The sequence below is a fragment of the Larimichthys crocea genome, chromosome XVII (genome assembly GCF_000972845.2).
Source record: "Larimichthys crocea isolate SSNF chromosome XVII, L_crocea_2.0, whole genome shotgun sequence".
NCBI classification, from domain to species: Eukaryota; Metazoa; Chordata; class Actinopteri; family Sciaenidae; genus Larimichthys; species Larimichthys crocea.
Window position 1 is genome coordinate 18,483,451 of NC_040027.1, and position 27,041 is coordinate 18,510,491.

At 39.4% G+C, this 27,041-nt stretch overlaps 3 protein-coding genes across 3 annotated transcripts; 1 reads left to right on the top strand and 2 right to left on the bottom strand.

The window, feature by feature from the left end:
* Positions 1-1,226: 1,226 nt before the first annotated feature.
* sele (selectin E) lies at positions 1,227-18,555 on the bottom strand. The gene is made up of 37 exons (XM_027290246.1): positions 18,449-18,555; positions 18,263-18,323; positions 17,748-18,149; positions 17,521-17,625; positions 17,245-17,436; positions 16,926-17,117; positions 16,567-16,755; positions 16,264-16,449; positions 15,945-16,136; positions 15,586-15,774; positions 15,283-15,468; positions 14,968-15,174; positions 14,635-14,814; positions 14,391-14,520; positions 14,247-14,289; positions 8,323-8,379; positions 8,129-8,207; positions 7,651-8,034; positions 7,452-7,559; positions 7,184-7,372; positions 6,903-7,094; positions 6,239-6,424; positions 5,945-6,130; positions 5,603-5,785; positions 5,312-5,497; positions 4,985-5,170; positions 4,679-4,864; positions 4,388-4,573; positions 4,061-4,246; positions 3,755-3,940; positions 3,464-3,649; positions 3,161-3,346; positions 2,852-3,037; positions 2,433-2,621; positions 2,130-2,318; positions 1,673-1,795; positions 1,227-1,558 (listed from the first exon to the last, which is right to left on the bottom strand). Exons 1-37 carry the CDS (start codon positions 18,449-18,451, stop codon positions 1,494-1,496), a joined length of 6,261 nt encoding a protein of 2,086 aa, XP_027146047.1. The 5' UTR covers positions 18,452-18,555; the 3' UTR covers positions 1,227-1,493.
* On the bottom strand, positions 8,561-12,469 carry LOC104918461 (L-selectin). The gene is made up of 7 exons (XM_010730232.3): positions 11,676-12,469; positions 11,111-11,503; positions 10,810-10,914; positions 9,564-9,743; positions 9,279-9,368; positions 9,155-9,176; positions 8,561-8,926 (listed from the first exon to the last, which is right to left on the bottom strand). Exons 1-7 carry the CDS (start codon positions 11,701-11,703, stop codon positions 8,881-8,883), a joined length of 864 nt encoding a protein of 287 aa, XP_010728534.3. The 5' UTR covers positions 11,704-12,469; the 3' UTR covers positions 8,561-8,880.
* A 1,986-nt stretch (positions 18,556-20,541) lies between the features above and the next one.
* si:dkey-51e6.1 lies at positions 20,542-21,538 on the top strand. Its single transcript, XM_010730236.3, has 3 exons — positions 20,542-20,781; positions 21,109-21,233; positions 21,323-21,538. Exons 1-3 carry the CDS (start codon positions 20,571-20,573, stop codon positions 21,413-21,415), a joined length of 429 nt encoding a protein of 142 aa, XP_010728538.2. The 5' UTR covers positions 20,542-20,570; the 3' UTR covers positions 21,416-21,538.
* The last annotated feature ends 5,503 nt before the right edge of the window (positions 21,539-27,041 follow it).

Genomic DNA, 27,041 nt, shown 5'->3' on the forward strand with positions numbered 1-27,041 from the left:
CCTCTCCTGGACCCATCTCATATTTCCCACTATGAAATCAGACCTTGCAGAGCAAAGAGCGCAAGTCAATGGTCAGGAACAATCTAACTGTCTGTCACCGTGGTATGCTACTGCCAACCAGAGCTAAAGAAGTGTGCAGCAGAGTATACTGAGTGTGTGTTTCTTTGAGTCTGCTTTTGTATCTGTGTCTGTATCTGCTCTAAGTGTCTGCTGGCATGCGCATGTGTGCATGCTCATGTGTTAGGAGGAACAACACTCTTTGTTGTAGGGACTAAAGTATCATAATGCATTTCCTTGTATCTTTAGAGGTAGATGAAGGGAGAAAAGCCAGACTTAAATATCAGGGAAGGAAGCCAAGGTGGTCACCTGCGGGGCCTTTTTCCCTTCTCATGCGCTATCTGTGCTCAGTTGGCACGCATATATGGTTGCCAGCAGCAGCAGTAGGTGGGATGAGAAAAATAATCAAACCGTGATCATACGGTCACAGCAGGTAGCAATAACCTCATTATTATTCTGACGGTAGCCAAACCGTTTCCTGTCAACAGTTCGGTTATTTATTGCACCCTCCATGCCAACCACAGGCCACAAACCCTCTGTCTTTTAACCGCTATAATTGGCTTCATGCTGTTGCAGCGCCAAGACAGATGCACACGCTTTGCTGAAGGTACTCCATTGGCCATTTGCAGCACATAAAGACTGGGGGTATACTGTTGGCACGGATACACAGGGACGATTCTATACAATAGATACAGCCATACAGTATAGAGACACAACATTTTATACTTAGACATTGGAGTACAAAATATATATAATTCCATATATGCCATCTTTTCAACACCATGATTCTTAGTTCAGACCATTAAATTCGATATGGTCTGTGCATTTCTCCTCAATGTGGGATCACAGTGTGACACACTGATAATAGATCACCTCCTCACCACTTGGTGGCAGGAGCTTTCTGGCCACTAAATGTGCTAAACTGACACTTTCTGGCAGTTTGGCAGTCTCAGACGTTTTCTGCCACTTCCCCATTGACCCCACAGTATTTATGTATGTATATGTATATCTATGGGGGAGGTCAAATGTGGGTAAACTGAGCTGCTAGGAGGGCACCAGCAAGACACCCCTTACTGCACCAAATGAAACCGGACATTGTTGACAGAATGCCAGCACTGATCCCATGCTTAATGTGTGTGTTTGGGTGAAATAAAAGGGGATTACACAAGAATTGTTGATAGTTTATTGACAGTTAAGAAATATACATAGCAGGACACAAATCACAGCTGCACACAAACTATTAAACTGAATTGTGGATCATGATTTGGATTCTGAAAATCTGATTGGAAGTTGAAATCACAGTTGAAGCTCTAATTCCACTGTAATCATTTGGTACCAGTATCATACAATAACTACGACTAAGTTGCATGTAATAATCGGTTGCAGAATATACATAGAATATGAAATGTTTTGCTGCAAAATTAAGTCTCAGATAATCAAAATTCAAACGCTGGATTCTCCATTTCTGCCCATGCTGGTGCATCAGATATGATTGTTTTTCCTGCAAAGATCAGAAATAAGTTAATTAATTATTAATTATATTAATCTAGTACTGTGTGTGTGTGTGTGTGTGTGTGTGTGTGACACTATACATCATCATTACATTAGGTCTCACCTTTTTTCTTTAATAGCATCATTATCAAAAAACCCAGTCCTATCAGGGCAAGTGGCACAGCAACAGCAGCTGCTCCTATACCTGTATACATCAGCATGGCAGTCCCCAACGGCATACCTTCTACTGGAACACATAAAGTTTACAGTAAATACATACATACCATTTTTTTTGTTTTATTCTCAACAGATTAATTATCATGACTATTTACATTCGTCCATGCAATCCTTGATGGATTGCCACAAACATCTGCATTTGGTACAGACATTCATGGTTCCTAGACGATGTATCCGCCAATCGATTTTTTTCTTTTCTACTCCTTTAGCGCCACCAACAGGTTCATATTTGTGACTTTTAGAGAAAAGCCTTAAAAATGATTGGATAGATTGCTATGAAATTTGCTACACACATTTATGTCCCTATTAAAAGCATGTTTATATGGGAACAAAAGACAATTTACCTGTGCAGTTAGGCACACTGTGACTCCAGAACCCAGTGGAGGAGCAGGACAGTGCCTCTTTGCCATTCAGGGAGAATCCCTCTTTACAGATAAAAAGACACTGGGAGCCAAAGGTGAAGTTACCCAGAGGATGGGAGCAGTTCAGAGACAGGTGAAGGGGCAAGGCACGAATGGCCTCACACTGTACGGCTAAGATGTGGGAAGGGCAGACATTTAAATTAGGCTGCTTACATTGGATAGGCTAATTGAATACCAGAACAGCAAAATAAAACTAATAAGTCTGAAATAATGCTGGGCACTCACGCTGGCAGGTAGGTAGTTCCTGACTCCAGAGGCCTGAGTTGTTGCATGTGATAACTGATGCTCCTCTCAGCCAGAAACCCTCATTACAATCAAAGTCACAGTGGGAGCTATAACTGAAATGGGAGTATGGATGGATGCAGTTCATCCTCCCATGTTGTGGAGCCTTCACCAGGAGGGGGCATTGGCGTGCTGTAGATGACATTGAACAAAAATATGACCATGAGCTTCAGCTCAAATAATCCTCATCTTCTGAAACAAAGTGGCATATAGGGGTATTTCCTTTAAGACCAGTGATTAAAGACAAGACAAGATTGTGGACACATGGAAACCCACATACTTCATCATAAATGTACAGTAAGGTATAAGCAGTAGTAGGGAATATATGCCAAACACAGCTGTCTCATATTATGATTTATTACCCAGACAGTGGGGTATTTCTCTGCTCCATGTGCCCAGAGAGGTGCACTCAGTGTCTGCCGTCCCATTTAGGACAAAACCCTCCTTACAGGTTGATGTGCACCGAGAACCAAAACTGAACTTTTCATGCGGATGAGAGCAGGATAAGGAGCCATGAGACGGAGAGTTCAGAGTGGGACATTTCATAGCTGTAAGTAAAACAGACAGAAGAAAAGACCAACAAGATATTTTAGAGCTTTATGCAGTAAAGTGGTATCAGGGGCATAGGTCTTCTATGAATTACAATCAGCACATATCTGTAATTGTTTTACCTAGGCAATGTGGCATGTCTGAACTCCACTTGCCCAAGGAAGTGCATTCTGTGTCTGCCGTTCCATCCAGGACAAAACCCTCCTCACATGTTACATTGCAGTGAGAACCAAAACTGAACTTTTCATTGGGATGAGAGCAGTATAAGGAGCCATGAGACAGAGAGCTCAGAGTGGAACATCTCTTGGCTGGAGGGGAACAAGGAGAAAGAGAAACCAATAAGTGTTTTACATGGTAAACACATAAAGTCAAGCCACCTAAAATATTCCTATGTTGACTCCAAACAACAGATAACAGATTTTTACCTAAGCAACGAGGCATGTCTGTGCTCCATGTGCCCACAGAGGTGCACTCTGTGTCAGTAGTCCCATTCAATACAAAGCCGTCATCACATGTTATGTTGCACCAGGAACCAAAACTAAACTCTTCATAGGGATTAGAGCAGAGCAAGGAGCCATGAGACGGAGGGTTCAGAGTGTGACATCGTTTAGCTGGAGGAGAACACAGAGAGGGAGACATCAGCAAGACATTTAGGACTTAATGTGATAAAGTGATGAACAGATTATGATACAGATATTTTATTTTTTTGTTTTTACCCAAGCAATGTGGTACATCTCGACTCCATGTGCCCAGAGAGGTGCACTCAGTGTCTGCCGTCCCATTTAGGACAAAACCCTCCTCACAGGTTGATGTGCACCGAGAACCAAAACTGAACTTTTCATGGGGATGAGAGCAGGATAAGGAGCCATGAGACGGAGAGTTCAGAGTGGGACATTTCATAGCTGTAAGTAAAACAGACAGAAGAAGAGACCAACAAGATATTTTAGAGCTTTATGAAGTTAAGTAGTATCAGGGGCATAGGTCTTCAGCACACATAATAAAGACATCTGTAATGGTTTTACCTAGGCAATGTGGCATGTCTGCACTCCACTTGCCCAAGGAAGTGCATTCTGTGTCTGCCGTTCCATCAAGGACAAAACCCTCCTCACATGTTACATTGCAGTGAGAACCAAAACTAAACTCTTTATTGGAATGAGAGCAGTATAAGGAGCCATGAGATGGAGAGCTCAGAGTGGAACATCTCTTGGCTGGAGGGGAACAAGGAGAAGGAGAAACCAATAAGTGCTTTACATGGTAAACAAGTCCATCCACCTAAAATATTCCTATGGTGACTCCAAACAACAGATAATAACACATATATTCTTTCTTTCTTCTTCTTTTTTTTTTACCTAAGCAACAAGGCATGTCTGTGCTCCATGTGCCCACAGAGGTGCACTTTGTGTCAGTAGTCCCATTCAATACAAAGCCGTCATCACATGTTATGTTGCACCAGGAACCAAAACTAAACTCTTCATGGGGATTAGAGCAGAGCAAGGAGCCATGAGACGGAGGGTTCAGAGTGTGACATCGTTTAGCTGGAGGAGAACACAGAGAGGGAGACATCAGCAAGACATTTAGGACTTAATGTGATAAAGTGATGAACAGATTATGATACAGATATTTTATTTTTTTGTTTTTACCCAAGCAATGTGGTACATCTCGACTCCATGTGCCCAGAGAGGTGCACTCAGTGTCTGCCGTCCCATTTAGGACAAAACCCTCCTCACAGGTTGATGTGCACCGAGAACCAAAACTGAACTTTTCATGGGGATGAGAGCAGGATAAGGAGCCATGAGACGGAGAGTTCAGAGTGGGACATTTCATAGCTGTAAGTAAAACAGACAGAAGAAGAGACCAACAAGATATTTTAGAGCTTTATGAAGTTAAGTAGTATCAGGGGCATAGGTCTTCAGCACACATAATAAAGACATCTGTAATGGTTTTACCTAGGCAATGTGGCATGTCTGCACTCCACTTGCCCAAGGAAGTGCATTCTGTGTCTGCCGTTCCATCAAGGACAAAACCCTCCTCACATGTTACATTGCAGTGAGAACCAAAACTGAACTCTTCATTGGGATGAGAGCAGGATAAGGAGCCATGAGATGGAGAGCTCAGAGTGGAACATCTCTTGGCTGGAGGGGAACAAGGAGAAGGAGAAACCAATAAGTGCTTTACATGGTAAACAAGTCCATCCACCTAAAATATTCCTATGGTGACTCCAAACAACAGATAATAACACATATATTCTTTCTTTCTTCTTCTTTTTTTTTTACCTAAGCAACAAGGCATGTCTGTGCTCCATGTGCCCACAGAGGTGCACTTTGTGTCAGTAGTCCCATTCAATACAAAGCCGTCATCACATGTTATGTTGCACCAGGAACCAAAACTAAACTCTTCATGGGGATTAGAACAGAGCAAGGAGCCATGAGACGGAGGGTTCAGAGTGTGACATCGTTTAACTGGAGGAGAACACAGAGAGGGAGACATCAGCAAGACCTTTAGGACTTAATGTGATAAAGTGATAAACAGATTATGATACAGATATTTTATTTTTTTGTTTTTACCCAAGCAATGTGGTATATCTGGACTCCATATGCCCAGGGAATTGCACTCAGTGTTGGATGTCCCATTCAACAGAAAGCCTTTGTCACAGGTTGCCGTGCACCGAGAACCAAAACTGAAGGAACCATTTGGGTCAGAACAGGATATGGATCCATGAGGAAGATTTAATGGATCACACTTCTTAGCTGGAGGAAATGTAGAGACCAAAGAGAAACTAATTAAAACATATTACACATACAAAATAGGAACAGAGGTGACTCTTTAATCTAGTTTAAAGGAGCAGTATCATTTCTGATTCTGATTTCATATTACACTAAGTAAGCACTTCTGTGGTCACATTGTACCTTGGCAAACAGGAAGTGCATGAGTCCAGTTGCCATGTGAGGAACATTTTGTCCTGTTTGTGCCAATCAGATCAAATCCTTCTTCACACTGCACGGTGCATATTGAGCCATAACTGTATACTCCTATAGGGTCCTGGCATTGAATAGAGGCATTGAGGGGAGCCTTTAAACTGTTGCACTGCACCACTGGAGAAAAAGAAAAACACTTTCTCATCAGAGCAGGGTACAATGTTGTGTATTTTCACAAAGCTTGTGTTGTTTACAGGGAACCTTGACACAATTTCTGTGACCCACCTGTGCATGTGGGTGTAGGTTTGCTCCATTGTTTCGAGGCCAGACAGGTAAGTGTGTTGTCTCCAGTCAGGTAGTAACCTTCCTGACAGGTGAAGTTACACCGTGAGCCAAAGGAGAAAGGCTCCAGAATGTCCACACATTTCATGTTGCCCGTAACAGGAAACAAAATGGGGGAGCACTTTTGCACTGTAGGGGGATATAGATATCAATCAGACATAGTGTTCAGTTTGACCGACTGTGTATTGTATACTCCCCGTATATAAACATAACGTGAGCATGAGCTAAAGGGTATGAATAAGCATGCTGACATAATTTGCAGTCAGTCATTTACAGGAAACAGTAGCTGACCACCCACATTAAATGACAATGTTGTTTTTCCAATGAAAGTGAAAATGAGTGTTAGGTCAAGTGATAACAGTTGTGACCTGAATCTGTTCTGTTGTACTGTCTAGACAGAATGTGACTAGACATTTGAGGGCAGCTACGTATGAGTAAAATGTGTCAAACTATTAAAAAGGACAAGGATGATAAAAAGGGAATAAACGAAAAGTGAGATCATTTAACAAATAATATTCAGATAGGCATTCGGAGAAAATAGACATTATTATTATTCAATTATTCCATTTTTACCCGAGTCTGTCAAAGGTAATGACAATCACTTTACTTGTGCATGATGGTACACTGGCTGTCCACTGGCCTGTGTGGTCGCAACGTATTTGGTCTTGTCCACTGGGCTCATAGCCTTCATCACATCTGACCTCACAGGTGGAGTTGTAGCTGTACGGTGCAATGGGGTGGGTGCAGGTCATACTACCCGCACTGATGCTGGTGTGATTCAGAACTGGACACTGTTCAGCTAAGACAGGCAGAGAGAAATGTTTTTCTTGTAACTCTGAAATATCAAGTAACAGTATTTTGAACCTTGCTGTTACACAATTGCCATACCTTGACACAGAGGAACAGGGTTGTTCCAGTGACCGCTGGCTTGGCATAGAAGTTGAGGTACGCCTACCAATTGAAAGCCAAGTTCACAGTTGAAAAGGCAGGAAGAGTTGAAATGATTGGGCCCGTAGGGGTCAGCGTGGCAGTAGTGATAACCTTGTTCTGGATCCAGCAAGGGTTCGCATGCGATTGCTGAAGAAAAAAAAAAGTTGTTATATAACAGATTACAGGTCATGGCTGGGTTAAATATGCTTTAACAATGTTTGCTTACCCTCTTCACAGCGCGACCCTTGGAAACCAGGATAGCACTGGCAGGTATAGTTCCCAATGGTCTCCACACAGTCTGCATGAGCACTGCAGGAATCCTGCATACAAGATGCTACATGCATAGAGAGAGATGTCACATAAGTCTACACAACTCAGTAAAAGTCCATCCATCAAACAATCAAACAAAATAAAGAGTATTTTACCAGTATAGCAGATGGTTCCCTTCCTCTTACGACAGTTATCATTGTTCCACTTATCCGTGTCATCCGCCCTCTTAATATAAATCTCCACACAGTCCTGACCAGCTCCATCATCTGGCTCATTTAATGCCCAATTCTGAGCCTCTTCAGGCACCTTCTCATTAGTTCGATCCCAGATCCAGTCTTCACCTTGTTTGCGAATGCCTATCCAGTAATATCTTTGGTTAAATGGCAGCAGATTGTTGAGGAAAACAGTCTCCTCCTGGTTCTGGATGACCACCATCTCTGCAGAGCGGTCCTGGCACAACTTTTTGGCTTCATGCCATCTTTTTGGACTGGTGCTGTAGCTGTAGGTCCATGCTTGTGCTCCTCCTCTGCTGCTCAGGTCTAAGTTTAGGTATATGAATCATGAGACAAAATTTAATTGGTGAAACAAGAAAACAAATTTGAGTTTGGTGCCTAGAAAATTGTTCAGACCTACCTTGGACAAATAAAATGAATGCAGCTATAATCACCCTGCGATGCAGGCTTTGTCTAGTATCAAAAGATTCTTCAAACATCTGAAAGAAAAAAATGTTTTTTTTCCTCCCCTCATGATTTCACTTGAGTCAGAAATATATGAATGCAGATGCATATGAATGTACAGCACTTCAGTTGTTATTTCACAGGTCTTACCATTCGATCTATCCTCAGTTTCTCCTTTGTGTTGATGCATTTACTCTGCTTTGCTGACGATCAGTGACAAAAACAGAATTAATGGTCCCTTAGAGGATGAGTCAATGACCAATTTTGTAATATCACTTTTGCTGTAACTTCCTTTCAGGAAGGACACCAATCTACCACCCATGACACCCTGGGAACATTCACACACAGACACACCTACAAACACATATACAGAACAGACACATACTAGTACTCATGAAAATGTATTTAATTATTATTTTCTTTAACAAAGATATGATAGATACACAGATATAACAGAAATGCAGCTCTAATGTTATTTAAGAAATGTTGAGTTTATGACTTGATAATAAATCATCACATACAAACACATACAATATCCGCTGTATGTCCATGCAGTATTTTCAAGTTAAGCTTTAACATACAGTAGACAAAACACTTAGCTAACTGATTATCCTGGCACTCTGCCTGTTAATGTTAATGTTTACAAATCTAGTAAAATTAATATAAGTAACAGCAATTAAGAGACATAAATGAGGTTCCAGTTGTCCTTCATCCCTGTGCCTCACTGGATGGACTTCTCACTTCTTCAGGCTCCCTATGAAGGATAAGTAGATTGACATTAAAAGGACACTTGATTTGACACACATAATTTACTTAAACCAAATCTCAGTCACAGCATTTTACACATTTTAGCATTTTAAGTAACAGAAGCAATATCATTTTAAACAGCAATAAACTAAACATTTTAGTAAATTAACTTTTTGAAATATTGAATGTGTGCACAAATGGGTGGAGTTGCTTTGAAGTGCATTTCAACACTGACCTGACTTGGGCAAGTTTCTTTCCTGTAAGAAATTAACAGACAAACAGTTTACTATTGAGGTCTGTTGCAATAACATTGGATTGCATTGCTATTTCTATGAAGTGAGAAATTGAGAAACACTCACGTTTTTTGTGCTTCATCCAGCAAAAACAGATGCAACAGAAGGCAGAGAGGGCTCCACACCCAGCTATAGCTGCAAGAGCCTGTTTATAGCCTGGGAAAATAAAAGTTACCAACGCAACAACTATTATTGCCCATTGTAATAGAAACTCATAAAATCCATCAGAAGCAGAATCACTTTTGCATAAAAACAACACAGCCAGTAAGATGAATGGTCATTGTTAGTTTTGATTCTTTTATTCTTTATTTAAAATACATTTTAAACTTTTACATAACTTCATACACATACTTGCACATGCAGGTCTTGGGCCACTCCAGGCCCCCTTGGCCCCACAAGTAACAGTCGAGAAGCCTATCATCAGGAATCCTGAGTGGCATTTATATCGACAGGTTGAGTTGAATGTGTAGTTTCCTTCCGAACAGCTAAGAGATCCATTATCAGGCTGAGACAGAGGGGGGCATCCTACAGCTAAAGGCACAAAAGGTTAAAGTTTACCAGGCATACAGTTATGTAACATACACTAGCTTTCAATTGTAAAAACATGCCTTTTTTTCTTTCTTTTTTTTAGAGCTGATTCAACTATTTTCATCATCCATATTATCAGTATTTTAGATGTGATCCTCAGCCTGGACTCAGGAAACAGAGGAAACAGATGCTGGGTTAATGATGACCATATTAACAAGTCATTGTTAAAAATAAATTCCATGACTCTGCAGAAGAAATTCTACAGAACACTTGGAGAGAAATGGTCTGGAACAAATAAAAGTTCCAGGGAACAAGAGGTTGTACTGGTGCCTGCACCATAGGACAACATCTTGTTGATCTTATTATTACCATTTAAGCTCACATGGAAAACATGTTAGCAAAAAGTTCCCTATTTACACATCTAGCATGGAGCAAGAATAGTTCACCTGATGCCGTCCGCTCTATTATTCTCCACCAACTCTTAAGGGAAACATCTATCTCTTTAGCCCTAAACGCTCTACTATGGACTGGTCAGGTGGTGTACAATATTATAAGATTAAAAAAACTCCATATTATACAATAATATAATATGGACCTTTTTTTTGTATTCATTTTTTTTTTTTTTTTTACTAAAAACAGCTGCCTGCTGCAGTTGAAATGTGACCAAAATTTGTAAAGTTAGTAAGAGTTGGGTGATAATGAACTGGTCTCTGGTTAACAGCCACATTGCAGAGTATCGCAGAAATTGAATATGATATTTATTCTTCTACAGAGTCCATCATGTCCATGTGTGTGGTGTTTCCACCACCATATTTCTACACTAGCTAAAATAGGACAATCTAACCAGTGGCTCCAGAGTGGCCTTTTCACATTTTTTGCAAGCTTCACAGCCACCTTTCATGCTTGGAAAGTAAGGATAAAGTATCCAGTTGGTTCCAATCTATAACCTATAAACCTATATAATCTATAACCATAGTGGAATAACACTAAATCCTACACACTGAACTTTTAAATAAACAGTACCTATGTTAATTATTGGTGACCTAACTTCAAAGAGCTCTTTCCTCACCTGTTTGGCACCTGTCTCCCTTAAAGCCAGGGTCACAGTGGCAGGTTATGTTTTCTATGATCTCCTGGCATCTTCCTTGACCACATGATGTTGCATTACATTGAGCTGTTAAGAAAAAGATATGGGCTGAAATATGTGCCACCAGAAACTTGAATCATTTATATTTGAATTTGTATTGTTCAATTTGAATCATTCTCTGACGACTGTTTTGTAAAATAAAAACTAAAAATAAAAGCCCAAAACAGCAGCAACCTTAAGCACCTTTGAAATTGTAACAACAAAAATAATCAGCTTTGCATACCTTTATAACAAGCAGCGAATTTAGAGTTGCTGCAGTCCTCATCATTCCACTTTCCTCGGTTTGATCCTGTGTTCGCATAAATCTCCACACAAAAGTCAGTGCTGTTTTTGCTGGGCTCGCCTACTGCCCATGGATGCTCACTTATCCAGGTGCTCATATTTTTAATCCAAGTCCAGGTTCCATTTTCATCTTTTTTAGTGATTCCAATCCAGTAATATGGAGATCTATTTCTTACTTTCAGCTTTGAAACCAGGTGGTCGTTCTCTTTCTGGTCACGCATGACCACTATATCTGTGTACTCTTTCTGACACCACTGTCGAGCCTGGGTCCAGTTCATTTTGTACTCTGACCGATGAAATGTCCAGCCCAAAGCAGTCTCAGCCAAAGAGCTACCTAATATATTTTTTGAACAAAAAAAGATCAACTTTGATTTGATAATTAATTATCTGACATGAAAATGTTATTTTTTTTTTACACCAAACTTAAATGTTATATATTAATACTGTTATATTTCAGAAGACACCATTAACTATACATTGTACCTTAGTGTTAAAATAATACTCACCAAGTAGCAGGATTAGTGTCCACTTCATTTTCAGTGAGTGACCTACAAGAACCCACTTACTTACCCAAAATTGGTATTTCAATATATAAACAATATATTTCAAATCCTGTTTTTCTAACTGTATCAAACATAAAACATTATACCACAGCAGTAAGTAAATGTTAGTTTGCTGCAAGCAGGGACCAGGGTCAGGATTTTATATTTCTCTGAGGCTATTCAGTCCAACATTATCATATAATACCTGGATGTTTACTGTGCAGAATGAATGCAGGTGATGACTGAATGACTGACCTATTGACAGACCTTTTGGGAAATACCACCTGTTTCTGGTAAAGGTGGGGTCAGGGGCAGATTTTTTAGTAATACATAAAATAGTCTATAAAAAGGAAATACAAACAATAAAAACATATTTCAAATTAAGGTGAAGCACACACAAAGAAATAGTTCGCCCAAAACTGCATCTCTGCATCTTGCCATGCTCTAATTTCAAGTTTTTAACAGCAAACATTTACACTGAGATGGATGAGTGCCCACACTGTCCTCTTATGTAAGATATCTGAAGTGCCACTGAAGTGCTGACACAGAAGATTTTGATGAAGCAAACAATGGTGATGGTCTGTAGAACCGATGCAGCAGTATAGTCCTTCCTCCCTCGCGTACCCCTCACTGTTATTCAACTACTTATCTTTGTCCCAACCATTGTGACCGAGGTCACAAAAACAGACAAGAGGTCTGTATTGTATTTGAAAAAAGGTTCTTTTTGGACATCTGTAAAAACATATTAAGTCCTGCAGTACCCACTAAAGGCGTGGGAACAGGTTGGTGTTGTGTGTGAACCACTGACAGTATAAAGAATGAATGACATATGCATGACGTCACCCACAGGTTTCTGAAGAGCTGTTTTGAAGCTCAGAATATGCGGCTCTGTACACTGCCATGGGCAGACCTGAGGCAGGCCGAATGACACCGAATGAGACCAAGTCCGAAACCTTGGCGTGTTGATAGACTCAGATCTGACCTTCAACAGTCACATAAAATCAGTCACCAAAACAGCCTTCTACCAACTTAAGAACATAACCAGAGTTAAGGGCTTTATGTCCCAAACAGATCAGGAGAAGCTGATCCATGCTTTCATCTCCAGTAGACTGGACTCCCCCCAAAAAGTATCAAACAGCTGCAGCTCATTCAGAACGCAGCAGCTCGAGTTTTGACCAGAACAAAGAGATCAGAACACATCACCCCAGTTCTTAAGTCTTTACACTGGCTCCCAGTTAGCCACAGAATAGATTTTAAAGTTCTGCTACTAGTTTACAAATCACTGAATGGTTTAGGCCCACAATACATAAATGAAATGTTAGTAGAATATAGACCCAGTAGGGCTCTGAGATCTACTGACTCAGGTCAGAAAGTGGAACACAGAGTTCAAACCAGACACGGTAAAGCAGCATTTAGCAGTTATGCTGCTCACAAGTGGAACAAACTACCAGCAGGACTGAAATCAGCCCCAACTCTTAGCACTTTTAAATCCAGGTTAAAAACTTTTCTATTTTCACGTGCTTATGGCTGAGCTCTTTTAAAGAACTTTTAAAGAATTTTTAATCATAATCCAGTGATTCGTTTAATGTTTTAAATTGTTTTCAAATTTGCTATTTCAATGATTTTAAATGACATTCTGATGTTTTTAATTAAATTTTCTTCTCTTTTTATTTTTTTATTTCTATTGCTATTGCTTGTCTTAATGTCAAATGTCTTTCCTTGCCTCTGTAAAGCACTATGAATTGCCTTGTGTACGAATTGTGCTATACAAATAAACTTGCCTTGCCTTGCCTTACCTAGGTGATCAAACTGTAACTGTAGCGACCAAGCTGTTAATTACACAGAACTTTAAGGAAATATAATGGGTGAGTGTGAGTCAGTCTGTAAACATGTTTATTTCTGCTGTGAAGTTGGACATTTTAACATGGAGGCTTTGGAGACTGTCTCGTTCTGTAGCCAGCCTAAAGTGGCTGTTTGAGGAAGTGCAGTTTTGGTGTGGACTTGATGCCTGAACCTCTGTGTATCAGTGTAGTGGCACAGCTGACCTATTTCTTTTTTTTGAAAGATGCATAAAATGACTTAAAGCAAATTATAGTTTAAAGCTTTATTAAAATATGACATATGAATAAACATTTAAAATGCAAATAAATAGTACATAAATACAGAAATCAATATAGTGGACTTATTCACAGTTCTGCAATGACATGGCAATCCACCCAGAATATTGTGTAAGATTTACAGTAACATGAATAGAGCCATCTTTCCAGCATGCGCGTGAGTTTGGAGAACAATATGTTCAATATAAATCTCCCCTTGGGAGGAAATACATGCCTGAACAACATTACAGAACAAATCATGAAATTCAGTCATGATATACGGCACAACATAATACAACAAATGCAAGGAAAGAAAACATTTCCTCTTTCCATTCCTGTTAACAAGGTTTATACAAAATGTTACGTTAAAGACATATATATATACAAATGTTCTTGGTTGTCTGAAGAATATGATTGTGCTCTATATGAGGCTGTCAACGCTGTTTTTGAAGAACTCTTGAGGGGCCGTTATGTCAGAGTTGCTATTAAAAAAAAAAAGAAGATGATTAGCACTGCAATTCATCAAACTTCAATTCATTTTAAAGGAGATGTATAGTTTAAGAGAGATGATTGCTTGTCTCACCTACTCAGCTCAAACTTGTTGGCTTTCTGCTTCATTCGTTTCAGTAACCATATGGCCAAAGGCACACCACTTAATGAGAGGGCGCCCCCTGCTGTCACAGCAGAAGCAATGGCAGTAACAGGAGCTGGAGCTGTGGAAACATTATCAAATTGTGAATCATTTGATCTTTCAAACTCGAATGTGTATTGTGTTTTAATTTCTTCTAATATATGATCTTTTTTTTGTGTTTGTTTGTTTCTTTTACCTTGGCAGGTGGGATTCTTTCCAGTCCAATTGCCATAAGTATCACAGGTCAGCAGCTCATGTCCATCTAATGAGTAGCCTTGATTGCATGTGAAGTAGCACTGTGAGTTGTACACTGGTTCACTGTTTGAGCAGTTGATCTGACCGTTTTCAGGAGCCTTCAGCAACGGACATCTCAGTGCTGTAGGAAAAGAAAGAAAAAAGACATTAACCCTCATGTATTAATAAAGGAGATCTCATTATAGTAACACTAAGCCACTACTTCAAAACCTTGACGCATGCAAATAAAATAGATATTACAAATAGTGCAAATGAAACAGGAACATGTGTATACCTGTGCAGGTTGGTGGTACGGAGCTCCACTGGCCTGGATTTACACACTCCATACTGAGAGCACCTTGCAGCTCATGGCCTTCATCACATGTAAAACTGCAGACCATACCAAGTGGATGTGGGGTCACAGTAGAGGCAGGTGAAGATGGGGAGGGCCTGCAGTTGATCTTGGCACTTGTTGGAATCTCGGGAGCAGGACATCCTAATACTAGAGAGATAATGATATGTCATGACTTACTGTACTCAGTATGGAGTACAAATAGACTGTGAAAAGGTGTCAAGCAAGCAAGATTTATGTCAAAATATGTTTCCATACCATTGCAGGTAGGTATGGCTTCGCTCCACTGTCCGTCCTCAGAACACTGAATGATTTTCGCACCCTGCAGTTCAAAGCCTTCTTCACAGCTGAAGCTGCAATTGGAGTCTGGCCGCAGTTCAGTCAAAGGCTGGCTGCACTGGGTGATCAGGGGAGCATCTCCCTCTGGAACCTTGCAAGTGATTGCTAACAAAAAAAGAAAAAAGTTAGTGAGTAAAAAAATGTTTGTCCCGAAATTACAAAAGAAGACAGCTCTTTTTATTTATCTAGAGGGTGTACGGAATAGATTTAAAGTGTCCTCACCTTCACAGCGAGGCATCTTCTCACTCCACTCAGCTGCTGATGTGCATGTCACCCTGCTCGGCCCCACCAGTTGGTAGCCAGGTGCACAGCTGAAGCTACAGGTGTTTCCGTAGCTGAACCTCATGTCTGCATCATCTCCACAGCTGGCAACACCATTCTCTAGCTCCTGGAGAGCAGGGCACTGGACCACTGCAAAATAAAGGGAAGAACAGAAGATATCAACAGTAGCCTTTTTAAAAGAAGAAGACATTGAAAGAATATCTTTTCTCTGATAAAAAGTGACTTAATTACAAAATAGCATCAATGTATTGAATACTATAAAATCCAAAAAACATTTTTTTTAAATGTTATGGGCATACCTTCACAAAACGGCTTTGAGGAATTCCAATTTCCTGATGCTTCACATCGCAGAGTGTTAGAGGGGGAACCACTGAGAACATAGCCTTCATTGCAGGTGAACTCACAGGTGGACTGGTAGCTGGACGGACCAAGGGGATTGGAGCACTTTATGGATCCTCTTTCTGGATGAGACAGCTCCTGACACTGAACCACTGTGGACAACAAGACCATCAGGCTCCATATGATAATGTGATGACTTACTGTACTCAGTATGGAGCACAAATAGACTGTGAAAATGTGTCAAGCAAGCAAGATTTATGTCAAAATATGTTTCCATACCATTGCAGGTTGGTATGGCTTCGCTCCACTGTCCGTCCTCAGAACACTGAATGATTTGCGCACCCTGCAGTTCAAAGCCTTCTTCACAGCTGAAGCTGCAATTGGAGTCTGGCCGCAGTTCAGTCAAAGGCTGGCTGCACTGGGTGATCAGGGGAGCATCTCCCTCTGGAACCTTGCAAGTGATTGCTAACAAAAGAAGAAAAAAGTTAGTGAGTAAAAAAATGTTTGTCCCGAAATTACAAAAGAAGACAGCTCTTTTTATTTATCTAGAGGGTGTACGGAATAGATTTAAAGTGTCCTCACCTTCACAGCGAGGCATCTTCTCACTCCACTCAGCTGCTGATGTGCATGTCACCCTGCTCGGCCCCACCAGTTGGTAGCCAGGTGCACAGCTGAAGCTACAGGTGTTTCCGTAGCTGAACCTCATGTCTGCATCATCTCCACAGCTGGCAACGCCATTCTCTAGCTCCTGGAGAGCAGGGCACTGGACCACTGCAAAATAAAGGGAAGAACAGAAGATATCAACAGTAGCCTTTTTAAAAGAAGAAGACATTGAAAGAATGTCTTTTCTCTGATAAAAAGTGACTTAATTACAAAATAGCATCAATGTATTGAATACTATAAAATCCAAAAAACATTTTAAAAAAATGTTATGGGCATACCTTCACAAAACGGCTTTGAGGAATTCCAATTTCCCGATGCTTCACATCGCAGAGTGTTAGAGGGGGAACCACTGAGAACATAGCCTTCATTGCAGGTGAACTCACAGGTGGACTGGTAGCTGGACGGGCCAAGGGGATCGGAGCACTTTATGGATCCTCTTTCTGGACGAGACAGCTCCTGACACTGAACCGCTGTGGACAACAAGACCATCAGGCTCCATCATCATGATAATAAAATTTAGTTGCTCAGAAACTGATTACTTAAAATCAAAGTCATGCTGTTTGCCTGTTCTCAGCTTTGCAATACACTTCAACTCACGTTCACATGTAGGAGGCTGCTCTGACCACTTTGCGGTGCCAGTGCATGTCAGGGGTCTTGACATATTCAGCTGGTATCCTTCCTCACAGGAATACTGACATGAGGAGTCATAGGAGAAGTCACCATACTTATGAGTGCAGTTTACACTCCCCTTATCTGGGGTGGTCACCTCTTCTTTGTTGCACTTAACAACTGCCAACAAAAAAAAGCAAGACAGTTAGATTTCAGGCTCTGACTCTGACTTACAACAAGCACAACATCAGTGTATTTTCTTACCTTGCTCACACTTTTCTCCGTAGAAGCCAGTAAAACAATCACACTTGTGGCTGTTGATGGTCTCCACACATTCTCCGTGGTGGCATGAGTCATTCTTACAAGCAGCTGGAAAAAGATAAAGTAGTTTTAAGAATCTTGCATAACATATAATTATTAATTAAAGTGAGAAACAGAATGCCAAAACTAAGACATAAAACTCTTATATCCTATCCCTAATTTTTGCTCACCTGTGTAGCACAGAGCATACTTCAGCTTTGTGCACCTCTCATCGTTCCATCTTCCTGCATATCGGTTTTGGATGTACATCTCCACACAATCCTCACCAGCACCTCCTTTTAAATGTTTGTTTTGGTTGTTTGGTTCACCCCTTGCCCAGTTGGTTGCTTCTACTGTCAGAGCCTTGTTGGTCCCGACCCATGTCCAGGTGTCATTGATCTTGCGGATCCCAATCCAGTAGTAGGTGTCTTTCTTGGGCAGCCATTTAATGAGATGCCTGATCTCCCCCTTGTTCTGGATGGCCACCATGTCTGTGTAGTTCTCCCGGCACCAGTCTCTAGCTTCATCCCAAACCATCTTTTTGTCAGAGTAGTAGTAGGACCAGCTCTCTACACTAGTCCACATGCACAGCACTGAGGATGGAGGACAGAGACACATATTAGGTTGCGTAATAAGGGTGATAGGAAGATGATCGTGTCTAGAAAAAAAAAAATCTAGAAAATGTGTTTGCATTAGATTTACATACTCAAGGAAGAAAAGATGAAGCTGGTCCACGAGGATCCATGGGTCTGAAATACTCCAAATTTCTGTAAAAAAAAAATCAAGTAAAAAAGTTAAATTAAGATATGTTGACACCAACATCTCTGACCATCAGCAAAAAATAAAGGAATCTGCATTAAAAAGAACTGTATTTAAATTGATAGGCACTCACCATTTTAAGTGCTATGCGTGATAACCTCCAGAAAACTTTTAGTCTTATTTAGTCTCAGCACATCTAAGGATGAGATGATTCTGAGCCCTGTGTGCTGAGGTGCCCTTTTTATCTACATCTGTTTCGGAAATCCCCACACCCCCACCACTGATTGCCCAGCCCACTGGGGTCCTTGAAAACTCCCTCTCTTTTGTTTTTGCTGGACCTGTCTGGGGTTTTTTTCAATCATTAGTGACAATAGGAATAGTTTCACTGGAAAGTATGCTTACTTAAGTAGAATTTTCTATTTTCTTGCCAAGTTTGCCACTAAACTACAGTGTAGTACAGAAAGTGATAAGATTCAGCACACATACTGATACTGGGTAGAAACATCTCCACCCAGGCCGCAATCAGTGTTACGCGTCTGGAGGAGGTGACTAGGGGTCTCTCTCGAGTTGGGGGACAGGCAGCATTAGGTTTTAGACTAAATTGTCTGATTTTCTGAATCCCTAAAATGAAATGATTTTTTACATTTATTTGTCCCTGCTATTCTCCTCTCCCAGAGGTCTTTCATTGCAGTTTACCTTGTTTTATCTATGCTCCGCCGCACTGGACACTCCAAGGACACACAGATGTGTAAACAACAGCTCATCATGAACAAAAAGAACATCATATCAATTTGGCAAGGCTGACTCCACATCTATCTATCTATCTATCTATCTATCTATCTATCTATCTATCTATCTATCTATCTATCTATCTATCTATCTATATGCAATGTGAATGGTGATGGAAATTACTGTCATGGAAGCTGTCATATCCTGTGAGCTGCACAAAAATATTATATAAAACTTTTGTGTCATTGTGCTATTTGAACCAGTCGCTTCTTGAGTGTCCATGATGATTCATTCCAGTTTATGAATATTAACAGTAGTACAAAGTGTGCTAACAGACCATTCATAGACTGAGACATTCATTTTATAGTAAAGAAAATGATTGACATGTCCTGTCTAAGGATATGTTCATCAAAGTAAAACGAATGGGGAAAAAACAATGCAAGGCATTTAACAAACACTGGTATTTTTTATGAGTGTCGGGAAATGTGTGATGCAGGAGCAGAGGCGCCTGCTGGCTGTCTGTTCCTGAAAACAACAGTTCATATCCTTCCTTTTTGACCACAGGCACTGAATAGCTTGACACCTTTTAACCTCCACCCTTTCCTCTGAAGTACATATATAAACTCCCAAATTACCGAATAAGACACAAGGGAGAAACTTGGTCTAAGCTTTGATGAGAAAATGCTAAACGGTTTATAGATTTGTCTGTCATCACAGTGAACTGGAGGTTTCGCGTAAGGCCACGTCACAGATGTGCAATTCATTGTGCATTAAGAAACATGGGCTAGGGCAAAGGAATTTTAATCAGTTTATGTGGGTAATATTACCACATCTACTGTTTCAGGCCACTATATATGTATAGAATAATAAAGCACCTGCTGCATTTTGATTGCATGCATTGCAATTAATAACAACCGACAATATTTCTGGACAAGAAGTCACCAGGAACCACAGAACATGTTTTTCTCATTGACTGTCTCATTACTGTCTTATTTGGCAAGATAAAAGAGGAAGATCCTTCCTGAGGAGGGGGTGAAGTTTTTTTTTTGGCTTCAAATTAAAGACAATAGAATGGATTATTGGTTAAAGAGACAATCCAGGCACGAGAGGTTTGAAAACTACATCCCCGCAAGCTTTGACTTTGGACTTCCTGATAGACACCAGCGGAAAATCTTCTCTTGCTACCGGATATGATATATTAAATAGAAAGATAAAAGAAAAAGTTTCCTGGATGATGAATGGGTCATGGTTAGTATGTTGTTGATCTTCTTTGTTATAAAATGGGTTGATAAATACGCACAGATGGTAGTCTGAAGTACATTGCCTACATGATTTCTGGGTTTTGAGAGCTGTACAATAAAATAATAATAATAAATAATAATAGTAATAGTAATAATAAAAAAAACAGTTCCCTCGAGCTGCCATACGAATGGGGTCGCCAGCGTGCGGGATTTCCAGGTTGTCTGTCTCTTTAAGACCGGAAATAGTCGTCTCAAACCAAATAAAGCCATGTGTCAGAGCGCACCATGTTGTCTGTTGTCGGTAGACCTGTACCCAGACTCATCTCCGGTACCTTGCGTAAAGCTACATTTACAATGGCAGACGCTCTGGCGAAAATCCCCGATGTGGAGATTGATCCAGAGGGAACATTTAAGTACATACTGGTCAGAGTGAAAGTGAAAGATGGCGATGTCAATAAAGACATAGTCCGAGGCACTAAAAGTGCAGAGTATCACAGTAAGTTGTTGACTAGTTTGCTGCAGAGGAGAATTAAGTGCGTCAGAGAAGACGTGCAAACCAAGACGCAGATGATCTGCATTGCTTCTGCAGCAAGGGTCGATCTTGAACCATTGACAATTATGTTTTAGTGCGCTTTGCGAACGTACATAAATTCAGCACTGACAAGGCAGATGCTTAATACTTGCCAGCCTTAATATACTATATGTTTAATGCAAATATTGGAGGCTTCAGAGGATTAGATGTATTGCTAAGTGCTTTGCTTTGTCCTGCAACTAAACAAGAATGTATGTTTTTGATTGAAGTAATGATTTGCCTTATTTTCAGATCATATATTTGAGAAAGTCAGTCCAACTATGGAGGCCTTGGGGATGGAATGTAAATGCCTTGGAGGAGGGAAGATAGAGCACAACAGCCAAGAGAAAAAACTAAGGGTGTTTGGAGAATCAACTGTAAGTTAATTTGATTGGAAAGACATTAAAAGTTCAATAAAATACCAAGCACTCTGTAATATATTATTCCCCCCCCCCTTCATTTTCAGGCATTTGGTAAAGCAGACCATTCCGTGTCTGTAGAGAAGTTGAAGAGTGTCTTCAGCGACTATGAGATTACCTGGTCTGATGACAAAAAATAAAGTGTAAACATTTTTTCATTTAAAATGTCAGCATTTAATAATCAGTTCCAGTATGAAATCCACATAATAACTGACTCTTCTGTAAAACCATCATTTAATTCAAATACATCATTCTACATTTAACTGTCTGTGTCTGGCTCTGTGAAAGCACAAAAAGTGAAAGCTCTGTTTTTCATTGCAGGTTTCACTTTCAGTTAAAAGGTTTAGACGAAATATCAACAAAATGATTCATTTTTACTTTCATGGGATGTTAGACTGACTACATAAGAATTGAAGGCCATGTGCCAAGTGTAAAACCCACACAGGAAGATGACGAGTCGGAATTCCACGTCCTGTTACTTTAGGGGAAAAGTTTCAACTTCTCGTCACTTCTTTGGAATGGATAGACATCAAGCAATATGATAAGCCAGACAGAAACAAAATAGCCTGAGCATACTTTACAACCTTTACCTGACAAAGGCCTGATTCTTTTTTCCCTTTTATTTATGCATTTAGCAGGCTTTCCTTAAGTTTGATATAATAAAAGATTGTGTTTGTTTTGTGCATTACTCAAAATTATGTGAAACAACTGTAAACAGGTGAAGAGAAGTAATGTCTTTTATCAGGGGTGTGCACTTTCTCTGGAAAAACAGGATATCCTAAATCCAAACTACATATTCTGAGTATATTTTTAGTATGTTGTGTGTTGACAAGATAAAGTATACTCAAAGTAGATAGTATGAATAATAATGTGTGTGTGTGTGTGTGTGTGTGCTGTACTCACAATGCTATGCACAAAAGAAATAGAGGTGTTATTCACAAGTGTATGGTGGTAAAACATCCACAAAAATGTGTATTAAATAAACATTTTAGTAAAGTAAAATTGGCACTAACATTCAAAAGTCACAATTTGATTGATAACAAACATTAGACATTTTCTATGAACTGCTAAGACATGTATTTAGGACACAGCTTAAGAGTGTACATCCATGCAGCTCTGTGAGTGTAAAGCTTACATAGGCAGAACAATGCTTTGATTTATTTAACAGAGTGAGAATAATATGAGGTTAAGAAGATCATTTTGAGCATACAATGGTAATATGTAGGACATCACTACAAAGAAACCACTGAGAGAATTCCAAGTTACAATTATTTCAGCTAAAAGGTCCTCAATCACACAAAGTGGTTCAGAGTCTGACAAAGAGTAATACAAGTAATAATATCGCTTCTCACCCTGACATGTAAATCTTCCTTTAATGGAAATCTGACCTTTGTCTTTAGCCTTGAAGCTTATCACAAGAACTGCTACTCAACTCTTGGCAGGCACTTGTAGTGAGTCAGTGAAGCTGCAAGATAAACCAGTCCCAAGTTGTAGTCACAAAATATACAAAGCACAGCAAAAACAATACAGTTAACATTGTAATGGATACATTTTGTTACCACAGAAACAATACAGTTGATGCTTCTATCATGAGGGGGCATGAATGCCTGAACCAAACTTCACAGCATTCCACCTGTTGTACCAACTTGTGGGACTCTGGGACTTCTCAATAAAAAGTACAAAAGTGTTCTTCAGAGAAAAACAGGATCACCAAAGTAATTTTTCATGTGAACAATATGAATGGCATGTACAAAATACCAGTAATGCTTCTAATAGTATTTCAGTCTGGACCAAAGTGGTGGACCCATTACATTTCTGTTTGTGATTTAATCTTTAAGCACCATAGTGATTACTATGGTGATACTAAGGTGATACTGATTTGCTTGTCTTGATGGTATATCCAGTTTTGTCTTTCATTTGGTTTTGTAGATTGATATAACCATATTCCTGCATTTAAGTGGTTTCTGGTTCCGGGACAGGGGCATCCCTTTTATACCTTTAAAAAACTCCTGCAGACCCAGCTGTTTAGAGTATACCTCCTCTCCTAGGACTATCAACACCTTGACATGCTAAATCTATCCCAGAACTGTCACTTGATTCTATACGAGTAGTACTCCATGCTGCATTAACATGTTCTTGTTGCACTGTACTTTGATTGCTTTGCCTAAATGTAATTGTAATGCAACGTTTCTTCTCATGAGATTCCACTATCTATTCTTACAAGAGTCTACATCCTGTTCCTCTGGGTTTTCCCAAATGATATATATATTGTTTTCAAGCAGCACATGCTTCGTTACTATTTCACTACTACTTTTTTTCATTACTATTCTTTTGCTTGTGATTCAGTGTATGACTCACCAAGGGGAAGAGCAGTAACACTGAACAGAATTAGATACTGCTGACACTGAGGATAACTCCATTAACCTTGACCTTCATCAGGAGACTTAACATAGACATGGATACTAACTGCCAGTTACCCTGTGAAAAAAAAAAAAAAAGCTTCCGGTTTCCATTCAAAATCCGGAGCCCGTTTCCCGTAGACAGATAACCTTTCTATTATCTACAAAGAGGGAGGTCAACACGAGAGGGAGAAAATTTAAACTGTTAGACCCTGACTGCAACCCTCTTCTCGGAAAATGCACATGTTACAGTAACTGTTTAATTAGATTTCATATAAAACATTAGACTTGTCTGTGACTAAACTGGAATCAGTCTGTTTTCCTGTAGGCCTAAGCATTAAAATGGAAATTGTTTTATCTGGCTGGATGACTTCATCAAAGTCTTTACAATCCTACAGAACGTAACCCACAGAATAACATTTTCTTTTATTTATTTGAAATTACCTAGTTTATATGGTTAGTTGTCCATTGCTTTTGTAGCACTTGTACCAGTACTTTGTTCAATTTATTGGGAAGATCTTGCGGTTACTTATAAATTCTTTCTGATTTGTTATATTTCAATTTGTTATAATTTTAAATTTGTCACACACCATTAATATCTGCTTACATGATGGTAACGGTACAATTGGAGAATACAGATACAGTCCATCATGACATCAAGTCCCTGTGTTGAGGTACACTTGGTCAAGATGCTGAAATACAAGCTGCAGAGAGCCTAAACTTAAACATAACTGAAATATGCCTACTAGCAAAACTACTGTGTTCTATGTTAATTCTACCAATACTTTTTAAATTGAGACTAACACAATGGACTGAATAAATACATTTTGATATGTCCTTTCAAGTGTGCATACACTGCAAGTAGTGCAGCAATAAACTATATGCGAGAGAGATATCAATCAATGTGCACTCCCAATTTCTAAACAAGAAGTTGGTCTTTTCCTGTAGCAACTGCAGCAACACCTCTGGGAACAGTAAGAGTGTGACGGTTTACCCCAGTGCTTAAGATCTTATCGTAGTGAAACAATAGCCTACCAGACAATGATTTTATGTAGTCAATCAAGTCAGAGCCAACAGAAATTCCAGATTCCTAAAGGTGAACTTGTGTTCTTTCCCTAATGGATATAAATACAATCTAAAAACTCCAAAACATCTCTGTAATTTTCCCAATATCTGCATATCCTGGTTTTTAATTAAAAAATATATATAAATATAGAGTCTACGTTATATGGCCAGTGACATCAAGCATTGTAATAAGGAAATTGTGATTTTAAATTATTTATCCATGATGTGCTTCATTTATCCACTCACTTAATTTTGCCACTTCGTCACAATTGATAAGCATCTGGAAGTGGAATACTTAGTCCTGTTGGAAAGGGCAGAAAAACACTGCTGGTGAAAAGGAAAGAACCAAAACCCATACAGGTGCAAAACTTTACATATGATAAAGACAATGTACCTCCCTTTGGTGGCCTTGTAAACTTTATATATCATTATAAAGTCATCTGATGTCACTGGATTACAGTACATAACCACAATATCAGTGTTTGGCCTTTGGCCTTTTTTGACTTGTTATATCATCTGATATATTCTGTCATGTTATTCAGTGGCTCTATATTCTTGTAAGGAGATGGAACATGGTGACCATTGTACTTTAATTTGGCTTTATGCTTTACAGCTTTAACTTTATGAACCCAAACTTGTGATGGCTCGTCACCTCACTTCTGTTATAGAGTTCAACCATCAAGACAAATCAAAAAATCAACGCTGAGAGAAGCTCTAAGAGAAATTTGACGAAAGCAGCGCTTGAAAAATAATAGTCAGTCATACTGCAGAATCCTGGAATGGAATTAGCCTGTAATCCAGTCATCATATTTCATCAAGCAATGCCCTCCATTCATGGGCGGACTGGGACAAAAAATCGCCTCCCCACGTCGGCCCACCGGGCAAATGCACGGTATGCCAGATTGCCAGTCCGTCCCTGCCTCCATTTACGGGTTATTAAATGTATAAATGGCTACAGAATGGCTGTTCTTTAGGAGGTAGAGATGATTCTCCAGAATGCACGTCCAAGTGTCCTTGGGCAAGATACTGAACCCCAAATTTCTCCCGAAGGCAGTGCCATCGATCTCCCAACTGATGAGCAGCTAGCACCTTGCATGGCAGCCAGTGCCATCAGTGTATGAATGTGTGTCAGTGTGTGAATGAGATATGTACAGCATTTAAATACAATATTTAAAGTTTGTTAAATGGAACACATTAAATGAAACAAACTAATTACTTCATATTTATATTACTGCTATTATTTATCATATGCTGGTTAACACTGGGTAAACAATGCAATGAAATGTGTTGGACAAGAAGCATTCAGGAGTGTGTAACAAGAATAGAAATAAGTTAAAGAAGTAAACTTATATATGTACACATATAAAATATACTTAAAAATACTATGAACGATATGTATGAATTTTCTATACACTGTGTTACTGTATAAATAGATATGAACAAAGTACTACTACTAGTAGTAGTAGTAGGGTAAAGTGTTTTCTTTACAAATTGGCAGGCAATGTAAAGTGACAGTGTTTTACAAAAGGTAAAATATCCAGGCTGGTTCAGTGGCAGTAACAGTCATGCAGTAGTAGTAGTACTGTTTGTGTAGTATATGTAAGCATTTGAGATGTTGCTTTATACAAAATCTGAATTTAATACATGCATAAAAATACACATAACCTAACATTTGTATAACACAGGGATGTCCAAAGTCCCGGGGGCTGATTTCATGGGGCCCAAAGCTTCATTTTTATAATATATTATTTATGGCCTGCTAGGATTGTCAGATACTGTAACATAACAAAGCATTTAAACGTACTAAACATAAACCTCTAAGGACATAACTGCTGACGTTATGTACCTGTAGATGTGACACAAAATATTACTTTCTTGTGAAAGAGAGGAGCAAGAGTAACACGTTTTAAACTTAAAGGCTTAAATTACTCATAATAAGTCATGTTTAAAAACAAAAACATGAGGGTTAAGATTTGTATCAACTTCATGCAAGTTTAACATATTCCATACAATTTAGGGTTATCTAGGTTATCTGACTTCAAATGTGAAAGAAAGGCAGAATTGTTTTTTAGATGCCCGATCGGTTTAGATTTGGTTACATTGTCATAAAAAAAAAAGATAATTGTGACAATGAAAATAAATTTGTCATAGAACAGTGCATTTGTAACTTTTATTGTTAATTTATCCATTTTTAAAATACCCTGGCCCCCCTAACTTCAGTGATAGTCCGTTGTTATTTTCAGCGCTTTGCAGTCATCTAACTCTCCTATTGGTTGAACGCTTTGGCGCTTCACATATCAAC